The sequence below is a fragment of the Anas acuta genome, chromosome 2 (assembly GCF_963932015.1).
Source record: "Anas acuta chromosome 2, bAnaAcu1.1, whole genome shotgun sequence".
Taxonomy (NCBI): Eukaryota; Metazoa; Chordata; class Aves; order Anseriformes; family Anatidae; genus Anas; species Anas acuta.
In genome coordinates, this window is record NC_088980.1 from 19,582,609 (window position 1) to 19,600,598 (window position 17,990).

At 36.6% G+C, this 17,990-nt stretch overlaps 1 protein-coding gene across 9 annotated transcripts in view; it reads right to left on the reverse strand.

Moving 5' to 3' along the window:
• Positions 1 to 17,990, reverse strand: part of MLLT10 (MLLT10 histone lysine methyltransferase DOT1L cofactor) — a 126,649-nt gene that overhangs the window by 58,808 nt on the left and 49,851 nt on the right. For 5 of the 9 annotated variants that reach the window (XM_068673768.1, XM_068673762.1, XM_068673761.1 and 2 more), the window contains 4 exons: positions 15,962 to 16,057; positions 11,022 to 11,072; positions 7,355 to 7,450; positions 266 to 521 (listed from right to left, as the gene is read on the reverse strand). In XM_068673768.1, the coding sequence (XP_068529869.1) occupies positions 266 to 521; positions 7,355 to 7,450; positions 11,022 to 11,072; positions 15,962 to 16,057 (499 nt within the window). The remainder of the gene's footprint in view (positions 1 to 265; positions 522 to 7,354; positions 7,451 to 11,021; positions 11,073 to 15,961; positions 16,058 to 17,990) is intronic. The other 4 variants (XM_068673764.1, XM_068673770.1, XM_068673765.1 and 1 more) reach the window with 3 other exon arrangements.

The window sequence follows — 17,990 nt, forward strand, 5'->3', positions numbered from 1 at the left end:
GGTTTTCAGCAGTTAAAGAAAATACCCTAACAACCTAAACAAAAGTATCACCTTTGCCCTTTAAAGATGCACGACCTTCTTTTTCATGTTATGACAATAAACACTTTTTCCTGAAAAAAGTTATGTTTTCCCAAGTGAAACAACATTCTCATTATTGAGGATAAAGGATGAGCTACTTCTCAATATGTAATCTGTTTTAAATATGTAAGATTTCTGTCTAATTCACGTCAAAGCAAAAGAAGTATTACTGTGGAACGATTAATACCTTGCTGAAAAGGGCTAGCTGCAGTCACAGTTGTTCCTGGATTTCTTCCAGCACCAGGCTTTCTTCCCCTCTGACCTGAGCTGTGACCTGCAGATTTCTTCCCTTTGCTCTCTGACCCTCTAGCCTCTGAAGAATCTTTTCCACTTGAAACGTGCGTAGAAACTTCCTGGAAATTTGCATTTGTAAATCGAGCTGTGGTATCTTCCAACCGCTTCAAGGAGCCTGACATGGAGTTGTTGCTAGTGCTTGTGTACGTCTAGCATCATGACAAGAAAAGAATTCAAGAAAAGAAACAGTAAGGTCACCCGTAACAACCAATGTACACAACTAGAATGCTACAGGAGCTGTAGTTTCTGCTGAATTAAAATAGAATTAAGAATTTAATCGAGAATTAAAACAGATTATTTTATACAAAGAATAGTCAATTACTAATTATTTAGCTCAGTCACAGTACCGCCAGATCATTTATTACCAATTAGAGCAATCTGTGGAAGCCTACTTGATGACTTATCTACCACAGCCAACACAAAGCTATTAGTTTTGCTATACAAAACATCAGTAATCAGTAATGACACTTTAACACTATACAAAATCATAGAAACAGTTCTATAGGCTTGCTAGTTTATTCAATTTTACTCATCTAATAATCCTATTTATGTCAGTAGAACTACTCACACCAAGTTCAGAACGTGCACACATTTTTCTATGCCAAGGGCTAGAAAAAGTTGCATGGTATCAAAATTACTTTTACCATTTGAGGAAGAGAATCTTTGAATCACCATTGCCATAAGGCCAAGATTCTTAATCCTCAGATACATACTTTAGCGCACACTACACACATGCTGCACTTGTGTGTGTATATACACACGCACATCTTGCATATGAGTTTTTCCACGTCTACTCACACAGCTTATTAATGTTTTGGCAAATATGAAATATCTTACATATGTTCTTACACACTTACAGGGTTAAAAGAAACCACTGTTTCAAATAACAAACTTCATGTTCAAATACTCGGGTAACTGGCAATAGCAGAAGGTACATACAATTAATTGTTAAGTTTGTCGACACACGTGATTGAAGTACATAAAATTTTTGTGAAAAAAATGCTCAAATCAGCATAAACTTCGTTGGTAATTTTTACTGAGATCAATGGATTCATCTTGTATAAATGGTTATTCGAATACAATGTTGTTATTTTTACTGCTTCATGTTAAAAACTAGAAGAAAAAAGATACTTTAAAAAGACCTGTATGCAGCACAATCAAACTGAAAACATTGTTCAACCTGCAGTGGATCTGATGAAGGCTTCAGAACATAAGAATTTGTATTTTTAAAACTTTATAGTCTCATCATCAAACCAACATTAACTGTAACAACCCTGACTTCACTTACATCTTTGCTTCCCATCATCACACCAGCCTTCCCTCAGCCAATAGCTTCTTTAAAATGTGGAAATTGCTTGACCTGAATTCTGCTAGTCTGTTGTTTTAGTGGTAGTCTATGTTGGTTTTTTGTTGTTTTGTTTTCAACTTGTTTCATACAAGCACTGTAAACCACTTTCCAAACTTCAACAGGTAAATTAACCCTAATTACTCTGAAGGGAGCACAACAATAGACAAATCTGAGCGATTCAAACTGGTTAGACTTCATGCTTCGTTTTAGAGGTGCCTCCATCTCCATCCAGAATAGGCCAACATAGATGACAAAACTCACTTTCCCCCCTCTGAGGCTCTCTAGTCCCCTGCATCACACCTGTGTGACCTAGTGTATTAAAAGAAACATGCAAAGACAACACATCCAAACTCATTCATGAGTGAAAAGAAGCAGAGGGCACCCTAAATAGAAGTAACACCAAGAACCCTTCCAACTTGAAGGTCCGACTTGAGTGGTCTCCGTGTTAACATTAAACCAAGAATTACCAAACGATGTTTCACGCTATCATACTGTTCAGTAGTGTTATTTTTAATATCCATAGCAAGCCAAACCAGTAAAATGCATCTCACCATATAATAATTTAATGAAAAATACACATCTTTATGAACATGTGGAAAGGATCTGTAAGGTATCCGCTGGCATGAAACAAGCTCTGCACAGCCCAACTAAAATCCAACTCCTTTTTAAGCTAGCAAAGTTATTTTCATTTACCTAACTAGAAAGGAAAAACATAGCGCTTCAAAATTGCAAATATGGCCCTATTATGAACTGCAATAAAAATATATTAGGGATTTTCTGAATAACAGCGAAGAGGGATTATCAGTTTAAGTCTGTTAAAGTACAATGCTAAGAGTAATTTACCTCACATTGATGTTACTCTATTGGTAACAGTTCTTAATGAACATGGAGCCAATTCTAAGGTAAGTTTAGCAGTTAACTTTTTGAACTATTACGAAGTCCTCAAGTATGCTCTATTTTCCTGAAACTGATGTGTCACCTGACCTGTGTTAAGAAGCAGTGGTTCAAATTTGGGTCATTTGAACAAAGGGTTTCCAGACACGCTACAACCCACCCCCCTCCAAGTCAGCTTTTTCTAGGATCTTCGATTTCTCCTCTTACCCAATTCCTTCCGTTCCTAATCCTCACCTCCTTCCCACTCAGTTCAATATTAACTACAAGGAGAAATCTATAGATATCACCAATCACAGTTTGATATTACCTAGCATCTCTTCTTCATTACTGAGGGGGGGATATTTTTTCATTTGCAGTCACTACGAAGGTAAGAATAATATGATTCAGCTATTAACACCAATGAAATATTCAAAGACTGCACGCCTGAATCCTGCTCTCAGCAGACTGGAGAACACGCATGCACGTAGCAGTTCTGCTTTTGTAAGTTTTGCTCCAGCAGGCATTTGTTTCAGCAGGTGCTGTGACATATTCTGAGTAAACATCTAGATTTCAGCATATCTTGCACACCACTGCGATGCAACAGACATGAAGAAAAATAAAATGGTATCATTTGGTCAGTAACTTTTCTTTCCAGATTGTGTTGTTCACTTTAAGGAGTTAATTAAAGCAAAATGCCTTAAAACAGATCCGCTTCTGAGATCAAAGTGCAGCACAAACTTTAGATTATTACGCTAACTGGTTCATAAAATAAAGTACCCACTCCCAATTTATTTATTTTTTTCTAAAACACTACAGTCTAGGAGACGAAGACCTAATACAAATGTCACTGAAGGAAAACACCACCAACAGGAACAGTACTACACCATGGCAAAGCTACATTGGTTTGGTTTTTTTCTGAGGTTATAAGAGGGTGAGAACTTCTTTGGTTACTTAATAACTGGCTTCGGTCTCTGCAGTCCCCTGGAGCTTCCCCAGCCTTCCCCACTTCCCCCAGCACATGCCTTTTAAATGGGACAGGCAGCTGGAGGCTTCCCCCTTCGCTGCTCACGCTGCAGTCAGTCATTTCCCTTTGCTTCAGTACAAACATCCCCCCAAAACAGAGGTTACTCGGCTCTTGGCTCCCAAGTCCGTTCCTCGGTTTATTTGGGAGGTCTTAAATAACCAGCTCATGAATGTTAATCCTGTTCTCAAAGACAGTATTTGCTACTGTAAGGATCAAGCTAACTCTGTGCACATCACAGTGCCTTCATTACTCCTCATAAACCAGTTTGCAGTTTTTTCCTTAAACTTCACTTTCCTGTTGCCAATTTGGTGCAGAGAGCTACCGTCACTTTGATACCTCACATTTATCACTGTGCACACTGAAGCGAATCTTGAAAGCAAGTAGAGCAAGGCTTAAAAACTTCTGGCAAAGCTTTAGCTTCACTGCAAAGGCACAACCATCGTTCTGAATGCACACAGTGCATCCCAACACTTGGGAAGCCTTCAGCCCTAACCCAGATGTGCTCTTGCAGAGCAGGGGAGGACCGCAGCAGGCAGCATCCACAGACGTGCCAGATGGTAGGAGAGCAGTCCAAGCAGAGCAAACAAACAGAAAGCCATGCACACACACCCCCCTACAGCCCACAAACCCCTCACTAATGTAGGATAGCAACATTCAGTCACAGCTAATGGAGATTTCCCTGCTCCTTCCCTTCCCTCCTGTACCCTACTGCAGCAAAGGCCAAGCACCTCCCTCGGGAGCCATGCTGGGCTGATACCAGGGTGAGCTGAGAAGGATTTATCACCAGTATCTCTACTGGTAAAAATACAGCTTAGTTAGCTGCACTTTCTGCTCCCAGGGCCTTTTAAAGTATTTAGTCACTGGCTACAATTTGAAAGCAGATTACTGCTTTGCAGATCATGGCATGCTTTTGTCTTCTTTCTTTAAAGAAAGAACTATACCTAGAAAAATCTGGCTGTCAGTTTTTTTTTTTCTGATCTGTTAAACCACATAACACATTTTTAAACTTTCAGTACAAGCCCAACCTGGCTCACAACCTGAAAAAGATTTTTTTATGAGGACTAACTAAAAGGCTGGTGGCTCTTACACAGATCCCGTGATCATAAGGGAACAGAATATTCCCATCCAAGTAACAGAAATGCTAACAGAAAGCCTCATCTGAATAGAGAGAAATATTCCAGAAGTTACTCCAGTCCTTCTTAAAACATTCAGTATTTATGCCCCAAAAGACAAGTGAAAAAAATGCTCGTATATATTAATCAGAGTAGTTCATTTCTTATTTCAGAGATTTTCCAATTTGACTGATCCAGACTAGGTGGTGTTTGCTGAGACATCACAGCAATGCACAAAACTGCCTGTTGGGAGGCATACCCATAGCTGAACACAGCATTTGGGCTGGAACTTCATTAAATTTCTTCAAATCTGCTTTTACAGAACTAACCAAACCAACTACACCCACACATACAATGTAAACCCTCAGTTTACTCTGTAGCTTTTCAGGAATGTAACTTAAGAAATCACTCATCCGGATAAAAACATCCTCCAAGGCACCACTTACATAAAAGGTCGTTACCACTCTTACCAAAAAGGATTTCACTTCTTTAAAAAAGGAAGAGAAAAATTCATTTCAAGTTCCAGTTCCCACAACAGGAAGAATGTGATAGCAGAAGTGATTTACAGAAGTCATAAAATGAAGTATTCACTGCAAAGACAGACTGCTGTGAAAAAGCAAACCCAAATCGATTCTGCCAACTCTATGTAAAAGCACACACAAAACTACCATATTAGCAAAATATCCTGAACTAAGTATTATTCTCAGAAGGAAACAAAGCTTGTCTAATCATCAACAATTTTTGAGAACAGTATGAATTTATAATTTAGAAAAGCAAATGCATGCAAATACAAAAGGACTTCAGAAAAAAATTCAGAAGAAAGTATCTGAAGAAGCTAGTCATAGGGGAGCCAATTCCAAATACCCAGCAGATATTAAAAATCATATTCAGTAACTTCAACTGGAGACCAGTTTTCCTGAATGTCTGAAGCACCATAAAAAGAAAGTAGAAAATGGAGCAGGTAAGTCTTGGTAGAAGCAAACACAGGGTTTGAAGGTAAAAGAGAGAGACAAATAGAATCCAGCTGTCTTCCACATTAAAAGTATATTCTAATAGGTAGGACTTAGGGACTTACCAACATTTCAATGGATTTTCTTTAACTTTTACACAAATATATGGCAACATCACTTCTTAGTAACACTTTGTATGATAATTAAGTAACCAAAGGACAAAAGGGATATATATTCAGGAAAGATAAGATCATACATAAACCATACAACTTTTGTTTAGGTTTTGTGCTAAAGAAACTTGCCAAGCAAGAAAATTGTTTTACAGGGTATCTTAAGAGTTGTTTCAGGACAAATTAATAAAATGAAGTAAAAAAAAAATAATGAAGAATCACATGGACTAGTCAACATTCAATAAAAACCTGTCACACTCACTATTTGCAGTATCTCACATCAAAAGAGAAAAGTGGCAAAGTGACTCTAGTTGTTATTTAAAAATAAAGATAGAATTACCGTGAAATTCAGAAAAACACTGATTAGTAAGTCTCACTTGACTTATCATTATCAACAACAATACAGAAGAACCAGAAACAAGAGCTGTTTATCAGAAGCGTGAGTCACAAATAACAATGTTAACAGGTACACACCCTCAGGTCAATGCACTTAATACTGAGAACAGAAAAATACGCAAAACATAATAAAAGGTTTCCTTTCTTGGTGATGAATCTTGAAGCTGATACCACTAGCTGATATACTACTCACAGGAATTAAAGAAAGCTGGTATTTCAATTGTTTTACCCTTTCCTGGTATGGTCTTGGTGTACCACGTGCAAATTGACACATCTGTTGAATCATCTCATCAGCCAAACTACACACAGTTAAAACAAGCTTCAGCATCCGTTCTAAAAAACGAAGTATTCTGCTACTGATGGCTAATTAATTCAGCCCTGACTCAGATATCAAACATTCCCACGTGAATGGTACAAACATTTTTCCAAATTTGAAGTGAGGAAACTCATTTCTTAACACTGTTGCCCATTCTGTAATATCATTAAAATCTCTTTTTTTTTTTTTGTGGATAGCAAAATTGATTACTGTAGTAACCAGAACAGTCAGATTACACAGAAGCATGATCAGAACTGTCTATGTTATTTGATGCTCTATATGGCCCTCTGAGTTAAGTATTTGCTAGAAGATTAACAGGAAAAAAAGACCACAGAAACTAACAGAGCAGACTGCTAAAAAAGACAAATTGATATGAAAAGTACATGAAGTACAGTTTCACGTACTTTTTACATGAAGTACCATTATTTTCCTAATTCTCAGTTTAAATGCTTACAGGTTCAGTAACAGCTCAGCACACAAAAGTGAATTTCAAGGGAAAGATTTTATAAAACTTCTTAAACTACTAAACATAAAATCATTGAAATAAAAGTTACTGAATTATTAGTGGCACCTGATTGGTGCCACTAAATCACTCCCAATTTAACTACAAAAATTTAAGGCTTTCTTCCTAGTATAAACCTTAAAAGTGTTTTTGGATTTTGCATTACAGGAAAATATAACAAGTGTGCTTGAGAACTACAGCATCCTTGCCATTTTAAAACACTAGAATGATAACATTATGAAATTTCAACGTAAGTCACTGAAGTAGAAGAAGAAAAACACATCAACTTACTTTCTCTGTAGTTACAGTAAGAGATGGAACCAAGGATGGCGAAGACTCCGACTGCTTCTTATATTTTTGCTTGTGTTTATCTTTCTCTTTGTATTTCTGTGAGTTACAAAAGAAAACATAATCCGGGGTCAGCTTCATCTTTAATGTAACCCACTTTATCTTTCTTGAATTTTGATAACAGTGTTAATGAAAGCAAATTATGTATTTTTATTTACTTTCAAACTATACAAATTGAAATTCTTCAATTATAACCAGTACTAATGAATCCACCGTCATTAATATCCATCTTGCCATAAATCAATCAAGCAGCTAAAGAAACTAGATTAGAAACAAAGACATGGCTTTCTGCTTCCTATATTTCCACACCTAATATTCCTAACTTCATGCATCTCCACACCTGCATGGTATTTTTGTTGGGATATTACAGTACATTAAAGTTTTAGCTTTGCCTCCCCTATTGGCATCACCATGTGTAAGAATGTGAAATGTTATTTCTATGTCATTCCCAAAAAGGTGCATACAATTTATATAATAAATGAATTTTATTATAAATGAATTTTCTATGTTAAACCAAACAAAATACCAAAAGCTATAAAATCATATCCTTTCTAAAAAGAATGTATTTATCTATTTATTTTAAACACAACATGAAGCATTGGCAGTGTTAATTTAATTACTTGTTTCAGGCTTTTTGGATAGTGAAAGTAAAAATTTGAAAAAAAAAAAAAGAAAAAAAAGAGGAAGGATTCAACTGCACCACACAGTCATTTCAATCATTTCTTAAATGCAACAGTCCAAGAATTGCTACCTCATCCTGCCAAAATACAAGCACGGAGCAGGAGAAAACAAGAGCAACTACATCAAGTTTCCTGTGTCACCATCAAATCTGTTTCAAGCACAACACAGTTGATTCAAAAGCATTTCAGTGGTGCTAGTTACCCAGCTTTCCATGTCATCAGTGCACACGCTTAGATAAACTTGAGTAGCAATTTCACTGAACCCCAAAACAAGCCTCAAAGAAATTATGAAATAGAACTAAGACACCTCCTATTTGATTTTCATCACTTTAGTAGGAAATTCAAATCACCCCGAAGGATTTTTTTTATTATTTACAATTTTGGAGCAAAGCGATTTTCAAATGCTTTAAGATGAAACATTTCAGCACCATCAGTAAACAACAGGAAACATTTCAGTGAACATGTTTTACAGTTTCTTCTGTTGACTTTCTAGCGTTTTGTTTGTTTTTGTGTTGTGTTTTTTTTTTTGTCATGGGTTTTTGTTTGTTTTACTTCTACCATTATTTTTGTCTGAAAGGCAGAGGACTGTAAAATTCTGATCAAAAGAACAGTCAGAAAGATTTTGAATTATATTCTGTAATGCACTGAAATCACTTTCATAGCAGTCACAACACAAAAGGATTTGTCATGAAGAAGGAAAGAGGGATACGAAAAAGAGGGGGGAGGAAGGAAGGATTGAAAAAAAGGGGAGGGTGATGTTCAGGAGCATTAGCTTGAATAGACTTGAACCTGAAAAGAAGATGCTTTAAATCCTATAAAAGAAAGCATGAGCAACCACGTCAAATGTCTCCCCCAGACCCAAACTCCAACACGCAGTGAGCTAGGACAGGTTACCCAGGTGCTCACAGATGGCACCGTCCAACGTCACTGAGGGCCACTGGCAGGGCACCCCACCCACAGGCCTTTCGCATAGGAAGATCTTGACCCCAGGAGGTTTGATGTCCTAAGCTCTATATTCCCTCCTCCTTTCATGTTATACCTCCTCTGACAAATATCTCTCCCCCCATCCTGTTTTGTGTTTTTTTTTTTTTCTTTCTAAGAAAGTTCAGATGCCCTACTTCTGAATGGGAATTGACTCCAGATGCAAATAACATCAAAGAAGCAGGGCAAATTTCACTGCAGGAAAACCTTTGAAACGAAGGCCCAGATTTTACAAAGATAAGAATAAGAGTTTCTGCAACCTGCTGAGAGGAAGAGACGTAGCTCCCAACAGGGTGAGCCCTTGCAGTTGCACCCTTGTCTCACCCTAAAGACGCACACAAAGTACAGCGAGATCCGCTTCTGGATCCACAGGAAGAATAACAGAGGAACATGAACTCCCACAGTATCTAATCAACATGAAAGCTTTCAACCAAGTTGGCCTCAAAGGACACAAACCAATGATCTTTCCATCCATCAGAAAAAAGAGACAAACAGCCGGTCCTTCATGGCAATTCACTGAGCTTTCTGTCAGACCTCCGCCTCTGGTCAGCCACAGATCCTGAGACAAACATCTATCCTGAAAGCCACATGGAAAGCCACCATTCTAGAGAAAGTAATGACAGCAACTGTCTGACCATAAAGCAAATCTCTACTGGATGGAAAAAAAAAAAAAAAAAAAAAGCAGAAAATATACGTTAAAAGGACTGAAAATAGGGCTGCTAGTAAGTGGAGCACTGAGGGCAAGCAGAACCCATGCGTCCCCCTTACATACTAAAACTTCTTTTAAAAAAAGATTAACTGGCATGAGTTCAATTATTCCGAACAGAATACATCCTGTAAAAAACAAGAGTTTGCAGAAAAAAATTGTAAGGAACATTAATAAATATGGGACCAGCTACAGAACTGGCAAAGCAACCTTCAGTCCTGGTTCACAAATAGGCAGCTCATCAGACCAGGTCCAGGCAGCTCCTGAAACCTTTCGTACTGTAAGAAAAAGATGAGGTCTGATTGCCAGCCAGCCATTGCATAAGCAGCTGTAGTATTATTTGTCCTAGAAGACGAATAGCCCTGATTTATGATGTAGCTAAACAAAATACAAAGTACTCAGAGTTCATACGTTGTGATTAATCAGAAAGCTCTATTTACCAGTGGGCAGCTCATTTGGGGCTTTTGTTTCTTACCTACAAAACTATGTAATACCTTCTTAATTAAAATAACTACATGATGCAAGGTAAGAAAGCAAATGGGGTCCAAGGTTTCTGGAATTCTACAGCACCTCCTGTTCGTTGCCTTCTTGGGGGGGAGGGGGGGAACAAAAAAAGAAAAAACAGCAACAAGGCACATCTCAATGGTGTCTATTTCTTCTACAAAGACCAGATATACAAGACAATTAAATAATATGATTTCCCAAATACAGATTTTTCCAGCTCTTTGGTGTTTTGTTTATTTTTTGTTCTGTTAAGCTCATTCACACCTTGGAGTATCCACATTACTCCAAAGACCAGCACTTGTCCACTCATTTTCTTTAACATACTTTCAGATTACCAAATGAAAGTATCTCATCAAAATATCAAGTTAATATATTTGTATCATTTTATTTAGCTCTAATCTGTTACCAACAGAGTAAGTGTTATCACATCCAGGTTTCCCAGGCTGGACCTCAATCTCCAGGAAGACTGAATTAAGCAAGTGATCACTTTTTTCATTATAGATGGAATGGATGACTTCAGCTTTGCTCTAACAGCATACATTTATAATGTTCCCACATGTAAGAATCATTTAATTTGTTAAAAGGTAAGTACACTTATTTGCAATTCATTTTTGTCTCTGGAATGCATCGATTTCCTCAAAAGATGTTTCAACAGTACTTCATATCATGAAAGTATGTTTTGAAGTTTGGCATTTAACAGTTTCCCATTACAAAAAAAAAATATTGGCCCCTCTCTCACCTGTCCCATGCTGTGTAGTTTTTCAGACCTTCTATGTGCCAGCCCAAACTTCTACAATAGCAGCAAAAAGAAAAAAAAAAAAAATCAAAGTGGATAGTTTTCTGCTGTTTTAGTAAGTTAGGTTATTTTGGTGAATAAGTCTAAGATGGACAGTACCAGAGCCATGAAGAAGCAGAAGCAGAATACAGCTCACCTGCCTGCAGAACAGGAGACTAACGACTGGAATTACCAAAGCACATGCACACTATCAGCAAGCACCACTGCTTGGCCCTTCAAACAAAACTGCTTGGCTGACCTTGGAGTATTCCATTTTTGCCCACTTCTCCATCACAGAAATCACCAGCCCTACTGCTTTTGGCTGTCCCAAGTTCCCAGGGAGTTAACATTTTCAAATCTAACTCCCTTAGTGATTCCTGTAGGTAAAACCGTCTGGATGTCTAAATCACCATTTTTTCACCACTATTTTTGACTCCCTCAAATAACTTCAATGTATCTGAATGTTGTGTTATCACAGAGTATTCATATTGGTACTACTGTTATTCCGGGATTTTCTGCACCATCTTTCCATCCCTGAAGCTTGCAAATCCATGGCTGTCACCATCACAACTAACGTCTTCAATAAAAAGCTGTGTATAGCTCTTGCTAATCCCCAGTACAAGACCCGTTTGGCTCTTTCTAGTGACTGGAAGCTTTTAGTGATACGGCCACAACAATTCCAGAATGAAAGATGCCCATGGTCCACACGTCCCATGTTCAAATCCTAACTTATCTTGTTCTGACACGAACAGCCCTAGGTAAAGCATTCAACTATCATTTTATACGGAATAAACCACAGCAGGAAAATTAAATGCAGTGGCAGTGCTGCTACAGTCACAGCAGTGAAAGGATATAGACACGGGGTGGTTTCCAGGAAGAGGTGGAACAGTACTGCTGACATTATTCAAGTACCTACCGATTCAGCTCTAGGCATAAAACTTGTTACCAACTACCAGTCCTTGAAACAGTTACTTGAAAGACTCCAAAAACTCATTTCAATACAGTGCTAAGGGTCAGAATTTTAACTGTCAGTCATTAACAGATTCAAAACTTGGCAATACAAACGCCACCCAAAACTTCCCTTCAAGGCTAATGTACAAAAACTTTACTCAGAACAAGCTATTTTTCCTTTGATATTTCAAGTATCTTTCTCTTGTTATTTAGACAAAGACATATTGAACAAACAGAATCAAAATCAAGCAGACCTATGACCTATAATGACCAATTTTTAATGTTCAGGTGTCATTTAGTTTTCAAATTAAGACAAACTACATTGCATGATTTTCTCAAGCAAGAAATATCCAAGTTGCATCCAACTTCAGCTTACTTTTTACCCCAGTTGTTCCAAGCGCCTCTCCTCTATCTTATATCGTGGCAGAGTTCCACCAGTAGGGAGTTAAGCAAAGGATGCTCCAACACACTGGACTTCAAGATCAAAAAATCACAATCTCTCAAAAATAGTCTACTTCAAAGTTTTTGAAACCGTTGATGAAATTAAATAATGTCATAATAACAGACATAATAAAGAAAATAAATAAAATTAACATCTAATAATACCTGAAGTATGTAATGGCTATTTTTAACTGAATGTATTTTGGTTGATCCCTGAAAGGTCACAAAGAGATCTGGAGTAGCAAAGTGGTTTTTCTTTATAAAACCACAGCTCTTGTTCACTGCGTGTGGAGAAAAACAAACAAACAAAAAAAAAAACTATAGTAGAGATCTATTCAAAATTCTGACACTGGGTATTCCTCTCAGAACTCCCACAAAAGCCACAGTGAAAGAGCTTTACAAAAGAAACAAACAACTAGCAGCTAATGCTCTTCTCTCAAGTCCTTCCCTGCATCACTCAGCCATGTCAGAACTAATAAACAAAGCTTGTCTTTACTTTAAAGAAACTGAAAATCCCTGTAAGCAGAATTTCTTCAGAAAAGCGTTTCAGAATTTTGCCATCCATGGATTATTATTTTTTTTTTTAATAGTTTACAAGGACTAATACCCTATCACAGCAAAGAATTTAAAATTTTTCCTTTCTCATCTACCCAGACCAAAGCACTTCTGGTACAAACAGACTTTTATTTAATTCAGCTGCAAAAAGAACATTTTTTAGAATTCATAAACATATAATGCCAGCAAACTTGTTTAATTTTCATGTAAGTGGCACTTCTGCCACTTTCATGTAGCACTTCTTATGTGTTACTTCAATAAAGCATTTCTTTTATGCAGAGATGCATCCCAAACACATTTAAAATTCCTGTTTCATTCCCTTCCAAAGATAAAGCTATCAGCAACATCAGGAATAAGGTGTTCTTCCACAGCCTCATGTTGACTAAGTTTTTCCCAAAAAAAAAACTGAGGTAAACACCTGGGCACTGACAAAATGGATATTATAACAGGATGTCAAGCAATGTACTACCAAGAGCTTCATCTCTAATCATTTCTGAAGAACCTCTCTCCCATAGCAACTACCCATTTTTAGTGCTGCAGACTGATCAGGAAGCAACTAAGCTAATTATTCAAAACAGTTAAATAATCTCCAAGCTTTTTGGGTTTTACTCTTATTATTATAATACCCTTATATAGTTGCCATCAATTTTATAAGCAGTCCCCAGAAGAGACTCATACATATTATGAAAAAAACACATCCTTTCAACTCAGAGTTTATTTACAAAAATGCCAGCTACCCACACAGATATTTTCGGACCCAACTATTCTTATGGCAATTTTATATGCAACCAATGGATAGTTTCTCAGATCTGAAAATTTTCAAACTACAAATATGAAAGAAAAAGTACAAATAAATCTGTGTGCTCTTAATGGGAGAAGAAAAACACCCTCCTTAAAACTTTTATACAAAATAAAAGATACACACATTTACTCCAGTATGACAACAATTGAGATTCCAAATGGATTTGCAGAAGAGGAAATAAGGAAAATCACCCTAATTTTTCTCCTCCAAGATACAGTATATCAAATCCATCAAAATGAAACATTACTTGCAGAAGGTAGTCAACTTTACGAAGAGAATGAGCTCCCAATACCATAGCTGTTCCACTGAGCAAAGACCAGTATTTTCCAAAGCACAGATCATTCCTTAACCATAGAATAAGTCAAATTGCAACTTCTACCAATTGGTGCCTTGGTGACAGAACACTGCCTCATTACACAACATATAAAGCAAGTTAAACTTAAGTGAACATGCTGTAACATGCCATAAGAACCTCTGAATGTCAATTCAAGGGTAATGCCAACTGCACTGCTTCACTTGATCTTGCAGATCATGCAATCTTCTACCTTTCATAGATATTCCAGAAATTTAATCTCATTTATGGAAAGCTTCTCAGAGCTGCAGCAAAAGGCCAGGACTTGCCAACGCAAAGTCCATTAACTATTTCTAGAAGACCCCAGTGCTGGAAAAGCCAAGCAGTTAGCAGAACAAAGAGCAGATACACTGGCCAAACACACTCTGTAAGAAAGACCTCCCCAGGTGTTCCTGAAAAATTTTACAGGTATTTTGTTATCAGAAGCATACAGGTATTTACAGGTATTTTGTTATCAGAAGCATAGTACCTCCACTCAACACCAACTTTGTTTCTTCAAATTCAACTTTAAGGTTTTGCCAATGCGAGGGAAAACCCATGCCATGTATTTTAACAAAACATGACCAGCAATACAACAGTGGTAAAAGATAAAACAAATGAAGAAGTATTATAATATAAATAAAGCAAGTATTAGTAAGTTTTTAACTTGCAGGTAATTGTCATCTGTAATTCAAAACTATTTCCTTCTAACTCCATTTTGCTAAGAAAAAATTGCCAAGAACCACATACTTTTATTATTATTGGTCATGAAGTTACATTTAGAGGTACAACTACATCACAACGCATACACTCCTTTACTGCCAGATGCTAATAGAAATATTCACCTAAACTATTAAACAGACCTAAAGACACTTTTTAGAAGGTTATCACAGAACAATGAAGATTAACATCGATCCAGAGGAAACAAATGTAATTTGTTGTAAATTAGGCCTGAAGACGGATATATGTTATTAAATTTCTTGTGACTATAAATATAGCTCCTCCATACAGTACATATTTGGTCAACGTATATTTTTTATTTCAAATTTTCATGTTATGCTTTTTAATAATACATAATTAAGACCACCCATACTCAGAAAAGTCTACTATGTTAGCTGTAAAGAATGTAAGCAGGTGAGCAGATTTGCATGTATTCTCAGAAAGGAGGATAAACAAAGATGCAATGCAAATTTGTGTTAAACTAATAATCATCATATTTTATTTGTTCTTAATATGAATTTAAATTATTGAAAGAATCTGCCACTGACAAGAAGTTAGTGATTAGCTATGGTCTTTGCACCCTCACCAGAAGATTCCCAGGTGACTGACAAAGTATTCTGCTGTGACAGCAGGCATGACCACCAGTACCACTAAGATGCGTGAAAAACAGATGTCACTTCTTTGATACGAGAAGAGGTGCAACAGATAAAAACATAATGAATTAGATGCACCTCACTGCCCATACATTTCCTAAAATGTCTACTCCCTTTTTTCTTTCCCACCTAGTCACAAAGACTAAAACAAAAAGATTTCTAATGGAAAAACTAAATCAAAGGAAGCTGTGTGGAAACAACCTTCCCAACAGATGTTGGTTTTGGGATGCACACTGAAACAATAAACAGGAAAATGAAGGAGCATGTACAAATGCGCCTGAAGATGTTTCCTCATTGGACCCTAGCACCTCTAGCTTGTCATCTGTGTTATTCAGTGCTCCAGGAACAAAATTTCCTTCATGCCTTTCAGCAAAAGTTATTTAAATGTTTATCAGAAAGTGCTACTATTAAGCAGATGTGCCACATAATTAGCAACGACAAATCCACTTACTTTTTTCTCCTTCTCATGATGTTTATCCTGAGAGTGAGAGGAAGAATCACTTAAACTTTGATCATATGACCTATTAGATCCCCGTTTGCTCTTTTTCTAAAAAGAGAAAACATATTTATGGATATAGAAAAGGAATCATTTGAATAAATAAAAAAATATAAAGCATTTCAACTGATAAAATGCCTTACTACTTGAAGAAACAAAAACCTCAGTTAGTGAAAACCCAGGAAATAACCAACATGAGTACAATTAACAGGACTGCCCGTTGTACATCCTATTCTTAAGTCTACCCTTATATTGATTTTTAGATCTCCTATGCAAAATATGCTTCCAACAAAGAAATGAGATATACCACCTTACAAAAGTTCAAAGGTTTTCAAAAATAGAAAAGTTGCTGCTCAAACGAGTATCACCTGAAGCCACAGTGCTAACACTGCTACATGCCTAAAATATAATCTGACAGAGTTGTTTTATGGCTTCATAATTTATCATTCAAGTGACCTCTCTGCAATATTTTCATTTAAATTGTTTACAAAAACCGCAGGGTGCTATGGTTATGTATGCATTTACAGGCAGTGCACATAATTGCCTGTATTTCCATAACATTTGAGAGCTTAGTCTGAGACTAGAAATATTTCATGTTAGCCAGTGCCTAAAACGTGCAAATTATTGTATCATAACTGAGGTATCATAAAGAATTTCAAGTCAGTGCTATTCCAAAGTTTTCAGTGGTACAGTAGATACACCCCATCCACCATCATCAGTAACAGATAATAAATACCTGCATTTGCCAGGCATCAACAGTTACAATATCCCTCAAGAAACACTAGAACACTAACATGATCTTGCCAGTCTTTACTGCTCTTACAGTTTCATAATGGAAAGTTAACTAATTATATGTCAAATATTAAGCTGTGTCTTGCTCATTAATCTTACAGTTTGAATAATCATACGTGTTTTTCGATCACAGCTGCACTGGCACATTCAAATCAAACACGAAATAGTGTAATAAGAGTTTGCCTTCACTGCTAAGTAATAAACACCTTTTTTGTTCTTTTTATACACCTCGCTCAAGATTTTTAAAAAAAGTCTTAGCTTAGATAGGATCTGGAAAGCCCTGACTTATCTTCATTATGAAGCAAACTCATCAATATTCACAAGAGCACAGAGCTAACCTCACCAAGTTATCTTCTAGAAATCTAAAACGACTCACTGACCCTGTTTTTACCTCACTGCAACTTGTTCAGAAGTCTCAAATATTCCACTCTTTCCACAAGTAATCAACATGTTTAACCATATTTACAGTTGCATATGAATTTAAGTCTATACATGTATATTTAATTTTCATAGGTCAATATTCACAAATACATCCTTCACATACACACACACACACAGACATCTGGAACGGTTAAATTGGTGTTAAGAAGTGAAATGAAAAGCTCAAGAGGTCTAAGTAGCTCAAGAATCTACTGAAATAACTGAAGAATGTTTTTAAACAAACCGTAATCAAACCTCAAGTCACTTCCTTGAGGTTGTGTTTTGGAGAACTACTACTTAGGGAATATCCACTGGCTACACAGTGGAGACAGCACAAAAGGAAAAACAGAAAAAATAGAGTGACAGAAGGAAAAAGAAATTGAGGCCTTCTTTATATTTCAATATACAGGACAGCAAGGAAAAAAAATATTTTCTAGATTGTTCTAAAATGGACTAAATTGCTAGAAGCCAACTGAAAAAAACAGCAAAGGAAAACATTACAGGAATTTAAGGAAATCAGATACTTTTAAAGTATAAAAATCTACTACTAGTATATATTAGAAAACACCCTAAGAACTACTGTGCATGCTATCTCTGGCAGAGGGGGAAAAAACACCTATTTAGAAAAGTAACCACTTACAAAAACATTTCTAGCTAGCACTTCTATAATGGCAATTAAAACATTGTTTTAGAAAAATCCAATCTACTTTCTGAGATGCATGAAAATGTTATTGCTAGTGTTAATGGCAATTCTGAGTGAAACAAGTTAGTG